The sequence below is a fragment of the Acomys minous genome (assembly GCF_964271855.1).
Source record: "Acomys minous genome assembly, chromosome: 6".
Lineage (NCBI taxonomy): Eukaryota > Metazoa > Chordata > Mammalia > Rodentia > Muridae > Acomys > Acomys minous.
Window position 1 is genome coordinate 101,414,153 of NC_140487.1, and position 17,316 is coordinate 101,431,468.

The 17,316-nt window shown below is 52.0% G+C and overlaps 1 protein-coding gene across 1 annotated transcript in view; it reads left to right on the top strand.

Annotated features, from left to right (window-relative positions):
• GRIK3 (glutamate ionotropic receptor kainate type subunit 3) overlaps positions 1 to 17,316 on the top strand; it is a 220,954-nt gene that overhangs the window by 140,752 nt on the left and 62,886 nt on the right. The window contains exons 3-5 of the mRNA XM_084786254.1: positions 2,130 to 2,387; positions 9,108 to 9,289; positions 11,392 to 11,445. Of these exons, the coding sequence (XP_084642380.1) occupies positions 2,130 to 2,387; positions 9,108 to 9,289; positions 11,392 to 11,445 (494 nt within the window). The remainder of the gene's footprint in view (positions 1 to 2,129; positions 2,388 to 9,107; positions 9,290 to 11,391; positions 11,446 to 17,316) is intronic.

The following is a 17,316-nucleotide window of genomic DNA, read 5'->3' on the forward strand; positions in this document are numbered from 1 at the left end:
CCACAGATATCAGTACCACAGTTCTTGTCATCCCTATCCATGCCATCACCTCCATCCCTGCCTCTGCTGCCATCATCCCCATGACTGCAGCATCTTCATCATCACTGGTCTTGCCAACACCAACATCAATCCCCCTACTGCCTTCACCACCATCACTTCCCTGACAAGAACCTCTTTATAAGCAGCACCATCCCACAGGTACTGTGGTCCACAGCAGCCCCGTTTTTATCTCTTTCTCTCTCTCTCCACTCATGTCTCTTGCCATCCTGGCTGGCCTCATCTCTATGACTGTAATGCCATAAACATCTTTATCACCAGCTGTGTCCTCCACGCCAACACCAGCATCTCAATACTGTCTTCTGCATCACATACCCTGTGCCTGGTCCTACTGTCCCCTGACTTAGTCAAACATGATGCTCGGCCCTTGGTCTAGGGTAGGAGCATCACATAAAAGAGTGGAAATTGTAAAGATGGAATAAGTTGTATCCTTGGTTGCTTGTTTCACGGTCAGAGCAAAGTGGGGACCTATGAGGCAGATTTTTTTTTTTGAGTGGTGCAGGGGAATGACACAATTCATTCAGTCAAGTCTTCAATCTGAATATCCTAGCAAGGATGTACATCCTTTAAAAAAAATTAGCACGTGTGTGTGTGTGTGTGTGTGTGTGTGTGTGTGTGTGTGTGTATACACGCACGCATACTTGTGCATGTATGTATGTAAAAGAGAAGGGATGGCCTGGGGACTGGTGTATTCATCATGCTAGAAGGAAAAAACAGATTTTGTTTAACAATGTGCCAGCCTTCCCAATGGGTCAGTATTTAGTCTTGGAGGCCCTGTTTAATGGATCTTTTAAGCAAGTCTCCATGGAGTATAGAACTTACAGAGTGTTGGGGGAATCGAAACTGCTCTTGGAAGCTGGGCGATGGCTTCCCTTATAAGACCTGCAGATGCAGAGACCTGCGGGAAAGGAGAGAGTCGAGTGGCTAGCTGAGGGGATGAGGGTTCTCACGGTGCTCGGGGAATGTCCTGGAAGTCAGCTGTAGGGCTGTGAGATGGACAGAGCAGGGAGGAGATGAAGTAGGGAAGCAGCAGTGGTCATAGGAGCAGGGGTGAAGAAAAGCTGCAGTAAATGGGCCTTCTAGGGCCACTCTAAGAACTTTTGGCCTTTACACTGATGGAAAGCAAAGGAGTGGCGCAGCCTTCCTGACACAGAAAGGTTCTTTCTGGCTGCCAGGTGTGGAGATGACAGGGAGGGTGGCTGGTGTCTAATGAAGGATGACGGTGGCTTGGCTTAAGTAGACATGTAGGGTGACATCTCTGCTGCCTTGGTCTATAGGTATGCCTGTTGTTTTAATCAATAGATGTGGGGCGGCCCAGGCCACCGCGGGTGGCAGCATTCCCTAGGCAGAAGATTCTAAACTGTGTAAGAATAGAGAAATTGAACTGAGCACAAGCAAGAAAGTGAGCGTGCGTGCGTGCGTGCGTGCGTGCGTGTGTGCGTGCGTGTGTTTCCCTCTGCTCTTGACTGTGGATGTGAGGTGACTAGGTGTTTGAAGCCACTGCTGTGATTATTTCCCCACTGCTGTGATGCACTGTAACTTGGAACTGTGAGCAAAAATAAACCCACTCTCTCCTAAGTTGCTTTTGGGATATTTTTTCACAGCAACAGAAATGAAAACTGGAACACGGGTCTAAGAGGCACCTTAAACATCCAGGTAGTATTGCTGAAAGAGAAGGGAGATGCGCAGATCAGGTCTTGGGGAGCAGGCCAGGCCCAAAGGTAGAAGCTGGAGTCCCCAGTCTGCAGATGTTACTTCCTGTTTGCCTGAAAGCTGGGATGCCTCTTAGGAAGACATCACAGTTGACTAGCGTGCTTACGGGATCAGTGCGCTCCACAGCTGCCTTCTAATGGTCTCTTCTTAGCTCCCTGGTATCACAGGAAGGAGACACTGTGACAGCCCTGTTGCTCACGAGGAGACTGAGACTTCATGAGTTGTCCTCGCCGCACAGCGTTCCTCTGGATCTTTGCCCCCATGTGTTTATGCAATCGTCAAAAATCACTGACCACTCCCAGTGCATGGACACAACACCTCACTAACCCCTGCCTGTGTCACCCTCCCCTCTGTTGCAGCCTGTGACCAGTTGGCTCTGGGTGTGGTAGCCATCTTCGGGCCATCACAGGGCTCCTGCACCAATGCTGTCCAGTCCATCTGCAACGCCTTGGAGGTGCCCCACATCCAACTGCGCTGGAAACACCACCCCCTGGACAACAAGGATACTTTCTACGTGAACCTCTATCCTGACTACGCCTCTCTCAGCCACGCCATCCTCGACTTGGTCCAGTCCCTCAAGTGGCGATCAGCCACCGTGGTCTATGATGACAGTACAGGTGGGTGTCTAGACCTGCCAAGGCTCCGTGGGAGGGAGGCAAGAGTGAGGGAGCAGAACCCCAAGATTAGGATTGTCTGCTTGCGTAGCACAGTTAGTTGCCTTTGAGGAGAAGGTCCCACCTTATACCAGGCACCAACAGCAGCCAGTTACACTGACCCTTGCACCTGGGGTGTCTCACACCCATGTACACCCGACACACACACACACACACACACACACACACACACACACACACACACACCCCTACCTTATTCAACCTCAGCCTGGCTCACACCTGACCCTCCCCTCCCCTGACCCTCCCCTCCCCAACGCGCCGGCACCGTCTTCCTCTGCAGACCTGCAACTGGCACTTGCTGAGCACTGACCTGTGCTCACACCTCCATGGCCACACCTAACACCCGCCTGCACTCTACATCTGTCCCCGCCCCCCACCCGCAAGAGGCGTGTCCATATTCTCCACACCCACTCACAGTTTTACTCGCAGTGCAGCCTGGTGTGAGGTCTGTCTGTGCTCTGTGTGAATCCCAGCTCTCCCGCCTGCTGCCTGGGTTGCCACGCTGAGCCTTTATCTCCTCACGGGGAGTCTCTGGACTTAAGAGACCTGGCTCGGAGCCCAGGGGAAGGTTAGCCACTGAACCTGCTGACACCTGCACGCAGCACCTTCCTCCCAATTCTTCGCCTGTCAGGCACTCCTGTTCGTGTCTGGTTTTGCTCATATACCCACTTCCTTCCTACTCACGTGACTGCTGACTCCAGCTAAGGCCAGGTTCATAGAAATGGGCTGCAGGCTTGAGCCCTCCTCCAGTGAAGAAGAAGGAAAATCCTGGCCTCTGAGTTTTAGCTGAGGCTGGACCCTCCCCATCCCCTCCCCTGTCCCCTCCACTGCCCCCGCTGCAGAGACACCTGTCCTGCCACTCGTGCCCTGCTGACTTGGAGTCACATCAGCATTCATTCCTTCACACAGGGTCCGCTTAGCCCTGCCTCGCCATCCAAATCTATCATGGTACTCACCTTCCAGAACCCTCTTAGTATAGTGTGTTACCCTTTACTGCCTCTTGGTGTGGGCCTGCAGTGGAGAGCCACTAAGGGATCCAACAGACACCCTGGATCTTTCCTTTGGACCTTGTAGTCTGTGACAAATCCTCAGCTGCTGTCTTGGCAAAAATGTGTATTGTGGGTGCATTATGTGTATCAGGAGAAGAGAGGAGACTTGCCTTCATCTTCAGCGGCCTTCGGGAGTTTCGCTCTCTGGAGACAGAGCAGGCAGACCTCCGGAGGAGTGCGTGGGAGAGACTGCTGTGTGTAGTGCGAGTCAAGCAGTGCCAAGAGAGCCTCATTTAATTCCACAAGTCTCTCAGTGACTCTGTGGAGTGGTAAATCAGAAACAAGGCCAACAGATTAAGCAAGGTAACAGACCCCGCCCACTATCAGCAGCCCAGCTAGTACCACAGCCTGCACCATCCCACAGGTCTGTCGGAGCCCAAGGCCAGCACTGTCATCCAGCACAGAGATAGTGCCCCCACCCCCACCCCTGCCACTTCTTTCCAAAGACTTGAATCTCAACACAATTTTTAGCCGAGCCTCTTCAGAGACAGCGACCTTGGCAAGTCACTTAACCCGTCTGGTTTGGCTCTTTCCATGTGTGTCAGCAGGTAGAGCATCTAGTATTGAAAAGCCCTCCGGCTCTCAGCTACCTGCAACTCCATGTTAGCTCTTGATTACCTCCTTCCTAATGGGGGGTGGGGGGTGGGATAGGAGGTTGGAAGCCCATGGGCAGGATGAATCCGGATGCTGTTTGTCCATCTTAGAGTTCTATAAACAGCTATAGAGTTCCCAGCAGTTCTCAAAAACCACCCCTGAGATCCCAGCTCGAGTCTCTGTCACCATGGGATGCTCCACAGGCAACATGGGTGTCCAGCTATAGGGCACTGGTAACTCGTGGCCATTGGAGTGGAGGATCAAGTGACAAGGACAAATAGTAAGAGCGTCATATACCTAGGTGGGGACAGAGCTTTGTGGCCTTGGCTAGCGGGTGCTGATTCACCAAAAGAAGACGGAGCTCTGTCCTGGCTTCTTGAAGATAGAAGGGCAGAAAGACAAGATAGGGCATGTTTGGGCAGAGCAGGTGGAAGGAACCGTGTGAGGAGAGCAGAGGAGGTGGGACAATGTTGTGGAGATGCCAGCCCGCCTGGGAAGAGGATTGAGTATGGAGTGTGAGCAGGGAAAGTGAGACAGACTGGATTCGCCTGGCTGTGCAGGTCTGGCACCCGGCCTCAGGCCTCAGACTATGTTGGGTGTAAGCGAGCACCACTGAGCGCTCTAAAGCGTAGCCTTGGAATAATGAAAGCCGAGTTTCAGCAGACACCCCAGAGTGCATCGTGCCAGGAGGGCTGGAAGAACAGCAACAGGCTGGGGGATGGTGTGAGGGATGGGGGGGGGGTGCAGGGGAGGACGGATGGTCCCCACAGGAGCAAAGGAGGTTACGGCTTTACTTCAAGGGGTTGCTCAGAAGAGAACTTGGGAGCCAAATGGAAGGGAAGAAACAGATGTGGACAGGACAGCTGTAGTGTCGCAGGTAGAGTGGGCAGAGCAGATGCTGGCTTGAACCATTGTCCAGGGGTGCAGGGCCTGCAGGCTGCGTGAGGTGGGAAGGCAAGGCTTTACAAGGAGATGTGCCAGGATGACAGGCAGCATGCTAGTGGTGCTGCTCGAAGCTGATGCTTAAGCTTGGAACTTACTGACTTTGATCCCTTTGCTCTACTCACAAACCCATGTCGCTTGGTCCTCGGCTCTGATGGCCGGAAATTGCCAGTGACCTCTAGATGGTACCATTTCCTTCACTCTGTTTCTGTACAAGATGCTAGAAATCAAACCTTGTACATACTAGGCCATCGCTTTACCACGGGGATGCACTCCCAGCACCCCCACTCTTCTGTAATCTGATTAACCATTCATAAAACCACGGGATGACCATGCCTTCATTTCTTCAGCTTCCCGGTGCCTAATGTACTTTTTCTTGCAATATTTCATTAGCATTTAATTTAGTTTGATTTTCAATTTGTCTCAATTTAGTTCAGTTTAAAAAGTACTTATGGCAGAGGCAATGAGAGATGGGCTTTGGTCAAGAAGACAATGGGTTCTATGAGTCAGAGCAGCACTGAATAATAATACAACATTGAAAATAGATAGCAGGAAGCAGAAGCTGGACTCCTCCGATGAAGACATTTCACCAGGCTAGACCACCCCCGGGTGGGAAGCAAAGTGTGCTCAGTAAGCTCTGGCTATGTGTGTGCCAAGGTTGTGTCCACATTTTAACTAACGGGGCAAAATCCAACTCAAATCAATTCAAGTAATTGCCACTTTGTTTTCTTGTGGATAGGGGGAGTGGGCTGGACCTTTCTAGGATTTTGTTTTTGCTCTTGTTTTATTTTGTTTTGGTTTTTGGTTTCTCAAGACAGGGTTTCTCTGTGTAGCCTCAGCTGTCGTGGACTCCCTTCTGTAGACCAGGCTGGCCTCGAACTCACAGCGATCTGCCTGCCTTTGCCTCCTGAGCGCTGGGATTAAAGGCGTGCGCCACCACGCCCGGCTCTTTTCTAGTGTTTTGTTAGACTCCTCTTGTCCTTCTCCTCCTTGACATGGTAGTGTGGCTGCAGCTCCAGACATTATTTCGGATGCCGACACCCCAAGCTGGAAGGAGACAGAGGAATTTGTCTTAAAGTGACTCATACCCCTTATCAACAAGAAAGGTCTGTCTCTGAACCTTCTAGAAGACAGTCTTGTACAGCTCATGAAGCCTGTACCTACTACTCCTAGGCACTGTCAAATGGGAGTAAGATGGCCACTGACTGGCTCTCACCAGTCATGGGGACTGGCACATTGCCACACTCCTTTCGGCATGCCAGCTGAGGATGCGTTCTGGTAGCCTTCTCTGCAATAAGCTATGTGACAAGCCACCACCCCCAGAATCCAGTGGCCTAAAACAGCAAACATTTCTTTAGCTCCTGAGTCCACAAGGTCAGCGGCTTACTGGGCCTGGCCAGCTGCTTCTTTGGTTTCAGCTGGCTTCCTTGCCCGCCTGCTGGTAGCTCTAGGCTGGCCTTGGCTCTCTTCCATGTGTTTCTGTCCTCCAGCAGCAGGCTCATCCAGGCATTGTTGTTCTAACTATGGCCAAGGAGCAAGAGAATCAGCCAGGATGGAGATCCACCATGCCTGCTAATACAGCACTGACCAAACCGAACAACAATGTTGAGCCTGGTGGGCGGGCGGGCACTGGCCAGCTCCCTGCAAAGGGTATGGGGCGAGGAGTGTGGCGTATCCTTTTCACGGTAGTAGCCTCAAGGAGAGTGCCTGTGGAGGAGGTGACCTTTGAGCTGTGCCATGTTTCCGTCTTCCTAATCCAATCTGTGCACAAAACTCCTGCCATGGCTGAAAGGGAAAGGTTTAGAGAGGAAAAGAGCCTTGGGGTGAAGAAAACGGTCTCTTCTGCCTAGAATGCAAAACACTGCGGCTCAAAACCTGATCCCATCTGTGGCCTGGTTCAAAATTAAGGGTGCTCCCTTAACCTCCGTGCGTGCGCCCGCCCCCCCCCCACCCCAGATGCCTTATCTGTCCCACCAGCTCTAAGGTTCCTGTTCTGTGTGCCTCCCAGGATCTGGAAAGAGATGGTTAAATGCGGGGTATGAGCACAAAAGTGCTTCGTAAGTGAAAAAAAAAAAGCTATTCCAATAACCGTGATTCAGTGTGGATATTCTTGGAGGGATTGATTAAGGAGGCAGGCAAAGGGAAGCTCTGTCTCAGGCAAACACAGACAGCCCGGTCCGCTGGAGGTGGGCCGGAAGGAGCCTCAGTCTCCTTGGGGACTACACTGATGGGAAAGAAGTCTGACATTTGCTCCTGGAGAATGTGGGTCATTGTGCTTTGCACGGGGCGATGTGCTTGGCTGACAAGCCGGCCCAAGTGGCTTCTGCTCCAGCATCCAACCTGTCCCTGTCCTCATGATCTGGGTCTCCAGAGCCCACGGGCCTGCTAATGCTGAAGCGGGTCAGAAGAACGGCTGGGCAGGAGTTAAGTGTGCATGGAGGGCGTCCAGGCGTCCAGGTAACGGATGTGAGAGGCCAGCGGAAACACTGGAAGAACCCAGAACTACTGGAGAAGTTAGGCTTCTGGGTGTGACAGGGATCATTTATGGCCCCTCCTTTGCTGAGGTCTTCAGGTCCCCTCCCTCATCTAGGATGATGTAGGAGCTCAGAGGCCTGTGTTGAGTCAGAGTTCTACCTGCGCGTCCAGAGAGCTCTTTGGGAGGTTTGGTTAGTTTCTGTGGCACAGGAGGCTAGCAGAAGCCATCCCCCAGGAAAGGGAGGATGGGCAGACTTAGCTGGGCACTAGGGACTACTTGGGAAGCTGGGATCCCATTGGAAGGATTCTAGAGTTGAATGTCAAAGTGAGGAGACGCTTCCCAGATAGGAAACACTGTAACAGGCTCGGGAGGCAGAGGCAGGCGGATCACTGTGAGTTCGAGGCCAGCCTGGTGTCTACAAAGTGAGTTCAGGATAGCCAAGGCTACACAGAGAAACCCTGTCTCGAAAAACAAACAAACAAAAAACCCCCGTTAATTCAATGCACATTAGTGTAAGAAACACAGAGATGTGTGTGTAATTCTTATTTTACTAAGACCTTAGAAGACCACATCACTTTACGGTACCCTTTGACCCAGAGGTTCAAACAAGTGTCCTCGGGGCATTCTTTCTCCTCTCTTCATCTTCTCTGACATCTGCCCTCATAGATCCTATCTCTGGTCATATGTGGTGACCCTAGACTTAACCGGCCTTACTTGCACAAAAAGAGTTGTTTCTTGCCTGGCACTAGTTAATCACCGAGCCCCAGGTGCGCCCCCCCTACCCCCCCCACCCCACCCCCTCCCACCACTCTGTGGTCCTCTTCCCAGAGGATGTGCTCACTGGTTGGCCAGGTGGGGGTCATGCTCTTTGTTCCCAGAGCTGGCATGGATTTCACAGGAAAATAAGTGCGTGGCTGGGGGAGGGGGGAGGGGGCATGGCTGGGTGTGGAATAAGGGTGTGTGAGCCATGTGTAGCCGCAGTGTCTAAGCTGAGGGCACAATGCAGGGAGGGAGCGTGCACCTGCTGGCTCAGCCCCTCCCTCCACGGTGAGCCTGGGTAGGGGCACTGGAGAGCAGCAAGCAGCAGCTTCCCTCCCAGAATCCACAGAGGAGTCGGCAAGAGTGGAGCTTGAAACAGGCAAGGAAATGAACTTAATTAGACCTAAGCAAGCCATTTGTCTCCAGGAAGTGACATTCCGTTTTCCCCTGGAAGTCCCCAGATTAAGTGGCTTTACAAAATACCAAGGTGGAGGAGAGATGTTATTTTTTTTTTTTTTCAGTGTGTGGGGCGGGGAGGAAAACAGTAAGTCTATCCAATTACAGGTAAGTTGCTTGAGAACTCCCTAAGTGTCAAGGCTCTGGGCAGGGTGCTTTGGGGCTCTAGTCATGGCTGAGTAGGTGGGGAGTGGGGGCCAGGCAGAGGAGGCTAAGGGAAGAGGGCCCCCCCACCCCCGCAAGCTGGTGTAGATATTAGGGGCGTGCTTGAGGGTAGGGAAACATTCCTGAATGGAGCAAACAAGGAAGGCTTCACGGAGGCATGTGCCTGAGATGGTCTGTGCACGTATGTACATGTGTGTCTTCTGTGTCCCCCGGGCCCCTCAGGTCTCATCCGGCTGCAGGAACTCATCATGGCCCCATCCAGGTACAACATCCGCCTGAAGATTCGCCAGCTCCCCATCGATTCGGATGACTCACGCCCCTTGCTCAAGGAGATGAAGCGAGGCCGGGAGTTCCGCATCATCTTCGACTGCAGCCACACCATGGCAGCCCAGATCCTCAAGCAGGTAGGTGGGTGAGCGCTAGCCAAGCTGCGTGTGCAGGGGTTTGGCTGGGGAACCTGCCATGGCTCTACCTCCCCTTTCTCAGGGGACCTCAAAGCATCCTCCCTGTCTCTCCAGCTGGCTGTACGGCCTTGGGGGCCACCATGGCTCTCTGTGCCTCAGATGCACCCGCAGTATAATGGTGCATTTACCCCAGTTGTGTTGATGTATGATCTGGCCCGGGCCATGTCCTAGTATTCAGACTGTCCCAGTATTAACACTGCTTTCTAGCTCACCTCCACCAGGCTGCCAAGAGGCGTGAGAACAGAGCGCTGGTGGTCATGGGAGGAAGGCACACCCCACGGAGGGCCTTGGCTTCCTAGTACAGTGCCCAGATGCCTCACTGCCTCTCCCAGTAACTAATTCCTATAGCCAGGGCAGGCACTGTTGTTACTCCCTAAGACTGGGATACTGCTCTTTCAACAATGTGCAGATGCTTTGCCATGATGGTCGAAGGGAAGAATGGTTCTCCAGACTGGAAGGTCTCCTCCATTCCCAAACACGGTTCATGCTGACAACGAAAGCAAGAGGATGATGAGTTCAAAGCCAGTCTAGGCTACATAATGATGTGAGGTGTTAAGAGAGACACAAAGAGCATCTGTGTCCTGGGGATATCACTCAATTGGTAGAGCGCTTACATAGAACACAGGAGGCCCCAAGCCCCCAGTTCAATCCCCTGCACCACGTAATCCACATAGGGTGGCTCATGCCTGTAATCTCAGTAGTTGGACATAGAAGCAGGAGATTCAAAAATTCAATACCATCTTTACCTATACTACAAGTTCAAGGCCAGCTGGGGATACATGAGGCCCTGCCTAAGGGGTAGGAAGAGATTTTTCTCCCCTATTGTCCTGCCTTCCATGTTACAGAAGGGTGTCACCACCATCTCCTCTGTGGACAGAGTTCATTCATAATCCCACCTCAGACAGCTCTGGGACATCAGTGAGACAGGACAGCAGAGATGGTGTTCCTGGCACAGAGCTGGCATTGGGCCTGGGGAGACCCTCCGGTCCCTGTGGAGAACCCCGATGCGGAAATCCTGTAACCTCCACTGTCCGGGGGCTTCCCCTCTCTTCCCTGCATGTGTAGCGGGATGCCAGTCATAACACTGGCTTACTGAAGAGTCACTCGGCAGGTATTTGTTCCTCCCCGTTGGCCCTGCAAAGGCAGGGATTATTATTACAGGTGACAGGTGAAGAAACCGTGGCTCAAGGGAGAGCAGTAGGCCTGGGGTCATCCAGCTGGGAGTTCAGATTAGAGCCATGTCCGGCAGGCTAGCAAGCATCTAGAGTTGAGATGAGGACCCTAGGCTGAGCTCAAAACAGTTTAAAGGAGGTTGCGGCCTTTCCCAGCTCCTCCCAGCCCTCATGGCTCGGATGAGGGTGACAGAGATGATGCGTAAATTCAAGGTGTGTTTAACCCTGTGGCATTTTCCTCCAGAGCCCTTGGTGGGCCCTGGTTTCTGAGGAACTCTGTAGAAAATGCATTACAGTCATTAGTGTTACAGATTACAGGCTTCTCATAAAACACACAGATATATCACCCAGAGACCTCGTGCTGCTGTGCAGTAACCCCAGAGGAGCGCGGGGTATGCTGTGTGGCCTGACGGTATCAGGGAAGCATGGAGGTTTCATTGCTCCTGGGGGACACTCATGCTAAGGACATCCCCCTCAGGCCTCGCTGGCTCAGGGAGCTCAACTACATAGAGCGAGGCTCTTGAGGCAGCCCAGGTTTCTGTCAGCATGTCAGAGTGACAGGCCCAGAGACACTGACAGAAAATCCAGACCGCTGGGCATCTCCCCGCTGCCCTGCAGACCCCGGGGTCTTTTGGAGACTTATGACTCCAAAACACTGGAAACTTCCCCCAGGTGAGTTTGCTACACAGTGCAGTGAGATCCTGTTGCTGTATGCCAGTGGGTCTGTGTCCTACCCAAGCTCTGAGCAGATAGTCCCACACAGCCCTCAGCCTGTCCTGTCCCCTGCCTCCCCCGCTCCTGCCCCTGGTGAGCAGGGGGCTGCCAGGGATCCCGTTCCATGCTGCGAGCTGACACTCTGCTTCCCCACAGGCCATGGCCATGGGCATGATGACGGAATACTACCACTTCATCTTCACCACTCTGGTAACGTACCTCTGGGTCCTGGGGGCAAGGGTGGGATCTCCTCCAATGAAGGTTACTTGAGCTGGGCTCGGGACCAGCCTGCTGGGGGCAAGTGTTCTAGTTGGAGGAGACCCAAGCCTTCTTAAGGCTGTAGGTGTGGCTCCAGGTGAGATCACGGCGATATCTCTGTGACCTGCTTACTTTGGAAAAGCCATGGGCACAGGCTCTGGAGCCAGAGTAAAGAACAGCTTCTCTGTGGACTAGTGTGGGGCCGCCTGGGTAAGTCACCAGCCATCTGCGCCTTGGTTTCTTCCTCTGCAAAATGGGCTTCTACCTCCTTGGGGGGGTCTAGTAAGTTGATCAGGCTCAGGGGTGAGAGCAGAGCTTGGTTGATGGAGAGCTTGGTGGTGCAGAGACTGCCCTCCCTCCCACCCCTGTCAAAGGCCTCTCATCATACCTGGAATGACCACCTTAGATCCTGCACTGTGCATGCTGAAAGTCAGCCCCTTGCGCTCACTGGGGCCAGCCCACCTGCTGCCTCCAGATGGATCCTGTCCAAACTCTGAACACATTTAGGGCCATTTAAACCCATTAGAATAATTAGCTGTGGTCTGAGATCAGCAGAATCATGGCGTCCTGTGCCAAAGAGGGCACCAGGCCTTGGAGCCAGCCTCACCCTCCCTCCCTGCCACCCCCATTCAGGGACTGGCAGCCGTACCCCCCTGCAGCCCTAGAATCCTCTGGATGATTTTTGTTCATTTATAGCTCACCGGTCACCATTCTTTACCCAGCATCAGGACCTAGCAGGCAATTCTGTCTTCCTCTATACATCTGGCTCCGATACAGCTGGCCTGTGACCTCAGGCAGCCAGCCAGCCATGGGGCACAGCATAAGGAGATGTTCAGAGTTGTAAGGCTGATAGGAGGTGGGAAGTTTGAGGCAGGCTTTCTAGAAAAGCCTGCGCTTGAGCTAGGCCTTGAAGGACCAATAAGAGCTCACCAATGGTTGGGGGAGAAGGGAGGGTATTCCACACAGAAGGAACCATGTACACAAAGGCCGGAAGGCAGGTTAGCTCTTCAGCGATGGGTTGGAGCTGGTTCCCACTGGAGTCAGAGAATCAGCCATGTTCTCACAGCTCCACGTTGTACTCTTAACTTGCAGTTGGCCAGTGTGAGACTTATACCACAGTAACGGGCCACTGCTGCCAGCACTGCTGTGCTCTCCAGTACAGAATAGTCACCAGCATACTCTGATTGTCACACACCCTCCGCCCACGGCACCCTGTGCCCATGCAGAGCTCAGGGCCACCTTGCCCATCCTCGTGGCTACAAATCAGACCTGATAAAAAGTACCAAGGGGAGACAGGGACCCTGAAAACTGAGGACTGAGACCAGGCACTTTCTCCCAAAGGGCCCACATCACCCTAGTCACTTTCTGCTACTTTGTGTCCTAGAAAGACACTCAGGGCTTAGAGCAAGGGACTGAATCCCTGTCAGCGTTCCAGACCAAGACTAGAGCTGGCAGCACCTCTCATGGTCCATGTGCCTTCTAAAGTGATGTCGTTTTCCATGGAGGTCAAGATCAAAGGTCTCAGAAAAAGCATACTAGCATCCCAGACTTCTCGTCTATCCCCACGCTGTGCCCACTCTCGTCCTAGGCTTTGCTTCCTTAATGCATCTGTTTGTTTACCCAATGGCCATCAACAAATGCTGAGATCCCCGCCTCTGAGCTGGGAGGACCAACAGAGATGGACCCGACGCACAGCTCACACACAAGCTCTGCAACTTCCTTCTGTGAGCAAGGCTGCGGAGCGCCTAGCTCACAGCAGGTGCTCTGTGATGCCTGAGTGGGATGAAGGGCAGCCATGCAAATTAGTCTGTAATCAGCAAGATCAGTACTCACCCTCATCACTTGCAGCAGGCAGTTAAGACCACGGACTCTGGTGTCTCTGGTTGGGATTAAGATACTTCACTTTGGAGGGTGAGGGCTGGCGCAGTGGTTAAGAGCACTTGCTGCTCAAGCTTGGGAGAAAACTGAGTTCAAATCCCCGGAACCCTCATTAAAAAGCTGGGTGTGGCTGCGCACACTTAGCCCCTCAGCTGTGGCTGTAAGTGCATGGAGACAGGAGATTCCTGAGGGCTTCCCGGCTCCAAGAGACCCCAGTGACAGATCAGAACACCCAACATCTTCCTCTGGTCTCTGTACAGATGTGTGTATACACACCATACACACACCAGTCACATACATGCACACACCCACCACCACCAAAAAAGATGCTTCACTTCCTTAGGCAAGGTACCTCCCCTCTCTTTTCCTCATGCCTGTATTCGTAAAACAAGACAATAGCAGTGTCACTCGATAGGATGAGTGCACAAAGCGTTGACAGTGGCGAGGTGCTTAGTACAACACTTGGTATTTACTGCCATCTAAGTGTCAAACTCACTGAGCACCTCCTGCTTTTTCTTCCTGTGTGTCCTCCATCCCTCAAAACAAATCTCAAGGGAGCTGCAACTCTCCCATTTCCCCATAAAAGTGGAAACTAAGGCTCAGAGAGAGATGACCCAGCAACAAGCAGACAGCAGGGATTTTCCCAGCTCACGCTTTCCGGCTGCCAAGCCCTCTGCCAACAACAGTTGTCACTGCAGTGTCCCCAGCCCCCTCCGGCAAGTTCGACTCTTCCTGATGTTTGTCCATAATGGTCCAGCATGATGATTGACACTAATAGGGTAAACAGAGCCTTCATGAATCCCAGCAGCATCCACACTTGAGCCTTTTGCCTGCATCCTCTGACTTTCCCTTCCAGGCCACCAGGAGAGGGTGTGCTTTCTGCTCCATACCAACTGGTGGGGGGGAAAATGGCATCTGAGAGATCCAATGACTTGCCCAGAGTCTCACAAAAACAAAAAACAAAACATCAACAACAACACCCCCCCCCAAAAAACAAACAAACCAGGGATAGTGGCTTAGTTCTCACTCTGGGTCTTGCCCTGTGGCCATTCCAGGACATTGTTCTTCCTCCTGCCCATTTCTGAGGCATAGGTGACCAGGCCCTTACAGGGAGATGTGGCCTCCACAATATAGCAGACAGCTTTATGGTGGAGTGTGTACTGAGTGTCTTTCATGGCAACCCCAGGAGCCTCCATGTATGAGAGCATCCACTGTGTGTCCCCGTCGGTCCTCCTCCCTGATCACAGCCTGTTGCCAGCTTCAGCATCTTCCAGCCTTGTTAGCTCAGGGCTTCTCATGCCTCATCCCTTTCATGTCCATTGGTCAGTGGCAGCAATATTGGGAAGGGCAATGGTATTTGGCATTTATCTTAGGACATGCACACCATCAACCCTTCCCCTCGAAAAATTTCTCCAAAGTCTGCTTCCCCCACACAGAAGACATTTTAATTACCCCAGCTGCCATTATCGATGTCAGCCAGCTTTGAGCCATTCCCAGATAACCCTGTGCTAATCAGCCCCAGCTGAGCCCCTGGTGCATGTCATGTGTAGGTAAGAGCCTGGAGGTGGAAAAAAAAAAAAAGAAAGAAAGAATTATAATAAATTAATAGATAAGCAATCACAATTAATGCCACTTCCCGGCAATAACAGTTACATCATGGGAAAGATATTTTCATCTGTCGTTCCTTTAGGCCATGTTTTCCGAGCATCGGCTTCTTCCCATTCAGACCCATGGGGTGCTAATGAATTAGTCTATTATGTTATGCTGAATGTTTCTAAAAGGTCCCCAGTCGACACTGAATTCAGTGTGTCAACATTTGGCATCGGAAATGCAACTTTTTGCCAAGCTGCAAAGTTACCCACAGTTCACCGTGTTGAGCACTTAGGGTCTTGGCCCGGGGCAGTTTGAACAAAAAACACAATAGCAGGAGCTGGACAAAGAGGCTTCTTTCACCAGCTCCTCAATGTCACTGCCCTCATGCCACAGGGACGGGGGCTACTCTGTGTCAGTAGCCATAGGGAGCTTTGAGAGAAGCCCAGACCAGAGAATGGCATGAAGGGAAGTAACACAAGAACTTATTATGACTTAAATCTAGAATGTCCTCCGACTGCCTCAGCTCATGGTTGGGTGCTTGCTCCATAGCTGGTGGCAGTATTTTGTGGGGCTCTAGGACCAAAGGAGGTAGGGCCAGCTGCTATGAATAGAGACGTCAAGGTCATACATAGCTCCTGGTTCCTGTCGCTCCTTCTGCTTCCTGGTCCACCATGGTAGGAACAGTGTTTCAACACACCCCCACCTCTGTGGTGGTGTCAACTGCTTTTCCATCGGCTCTCCTATGATGGGCTGAAACTGTCTGAAACTGTGAGCTGAAATACCGTAAGCCTTTCTTCCTTCGAACTCTTCTGTCAGGGATTTTGGTCGTGGCCATGGAAAAAGCACCCAGCAAGCACCTGCAGGCTGTGGCTGTCTTGGCAGATCAAATGCTGCAGCTGGTGACCAGGGAAGGCGGCTTCACCAGCACACAAGCCTCCCCACTAGTGCTTGTCCACTTTTCTAACTCTGTGATCCTTTAGTACAGACACCCCACACACACACATACAACACCATAAAATTTATTCCATTGCTACTTCTTAACTGTAAATTTGCTACTGTTTTGAATCATAACCTAAATACTTGATATGCAGGATATCTGAGATATGATCCCTATAAGGGTAAAGACCCACAGGTTGAGAAACCACTGCACCCCACCCAAGTAGAAATATCTGACTTCATACTGAGTCAGAGGCCCTGGGAAGGCTACTGTTTTATCATCTGTCAAGTCTCAGCATTGACACTGGGAAGAGGCAGAGCCCCATGCTGACAAGGGTGAAGGTGGTAACTGTCCCAGAAGGCCATGGTCCCAGAAGCTCAACTCCAGCCCCAAACTTGCATACACCACTGCGAAGCAAAAAAAAAAATCTTTCTTAGCTCTCTACCCCCTCCTGGAAAGGGTCTCCTGGGTCTGGATCTTGAAAGCAAACTCCCATGAGGGGCTCACCCTCCTTCCCAGGCAGTTCACCAAGCTACACCCAGCTTACATCCTCACAGAGACCCTCCTCCAAGGGGGAGGTAAATATTTAAACACTCAGAAGTGACTAGCCAGGCTGACCCTTCTTTCCACATAGGGGTCAAGGATGCTTAGGAGCTCGTAGAGATGTCAGTCCCCCAGACCTTAACAGTCGCTACCTGTTAGGATGAAAACCTGCGGGGGGAGTGGGCGGTCTCAAGATCAGAGCCAGGTCTTTGATAGGACTTGTGTATGAAAAGGAACAACCAAGGGAAGCTTCCAGGAAGAAGATGCTTGTCTCAGTCTAAGAGAGCAGCCCACAGACACTCTGAGCTAAACTGGTCCAGCGGTTGGGATATGTACAGTAGCATCTAGCTTAGGATGAGAAACTAGGGAAAGGAGAACAAGACTGAGATAGTGCAGCCTTTATGACGTGTAACCTAGGGATAGGTACAAGAAGGCAAGATGCAGGCATAGAGTTTCTGATCTAGGTTAAGGAGTTTGCCTGTTTTTGTTTGTTTGTTTGTTTGTTTTGTTTTGTTTTTTGTTTTTTGGGTTTTTTTTGTTTTGTTTTGTTTTCTGAGCAGGCAATGTGAAAAAATGCCACATCCCGGGTATGCCACAGACAACAAGAGTTTCTTTAGCTCCCAGTTCTGTGGGCTGGGAAGTCTAGGAGCATGGTGCTGGGCCTCAGTGAGGACCTTTAGGCTTCATAGTATGGAGGGTGAGCCAGTGGACTGCAGGCCAGAAAGTCAGCCCACGTCCTTCAGAAGCCTTCTTTGTCTGACCAACTCACCGCCTCTTGAAGCAGAGTCCTTGGGGCTCGCTTACCTCTCCTGTAAGCTGCCCCCACCCCAGTGCTCTTTCCTCACTTATGAAGTGAGAAAGAAAGTTGCTAA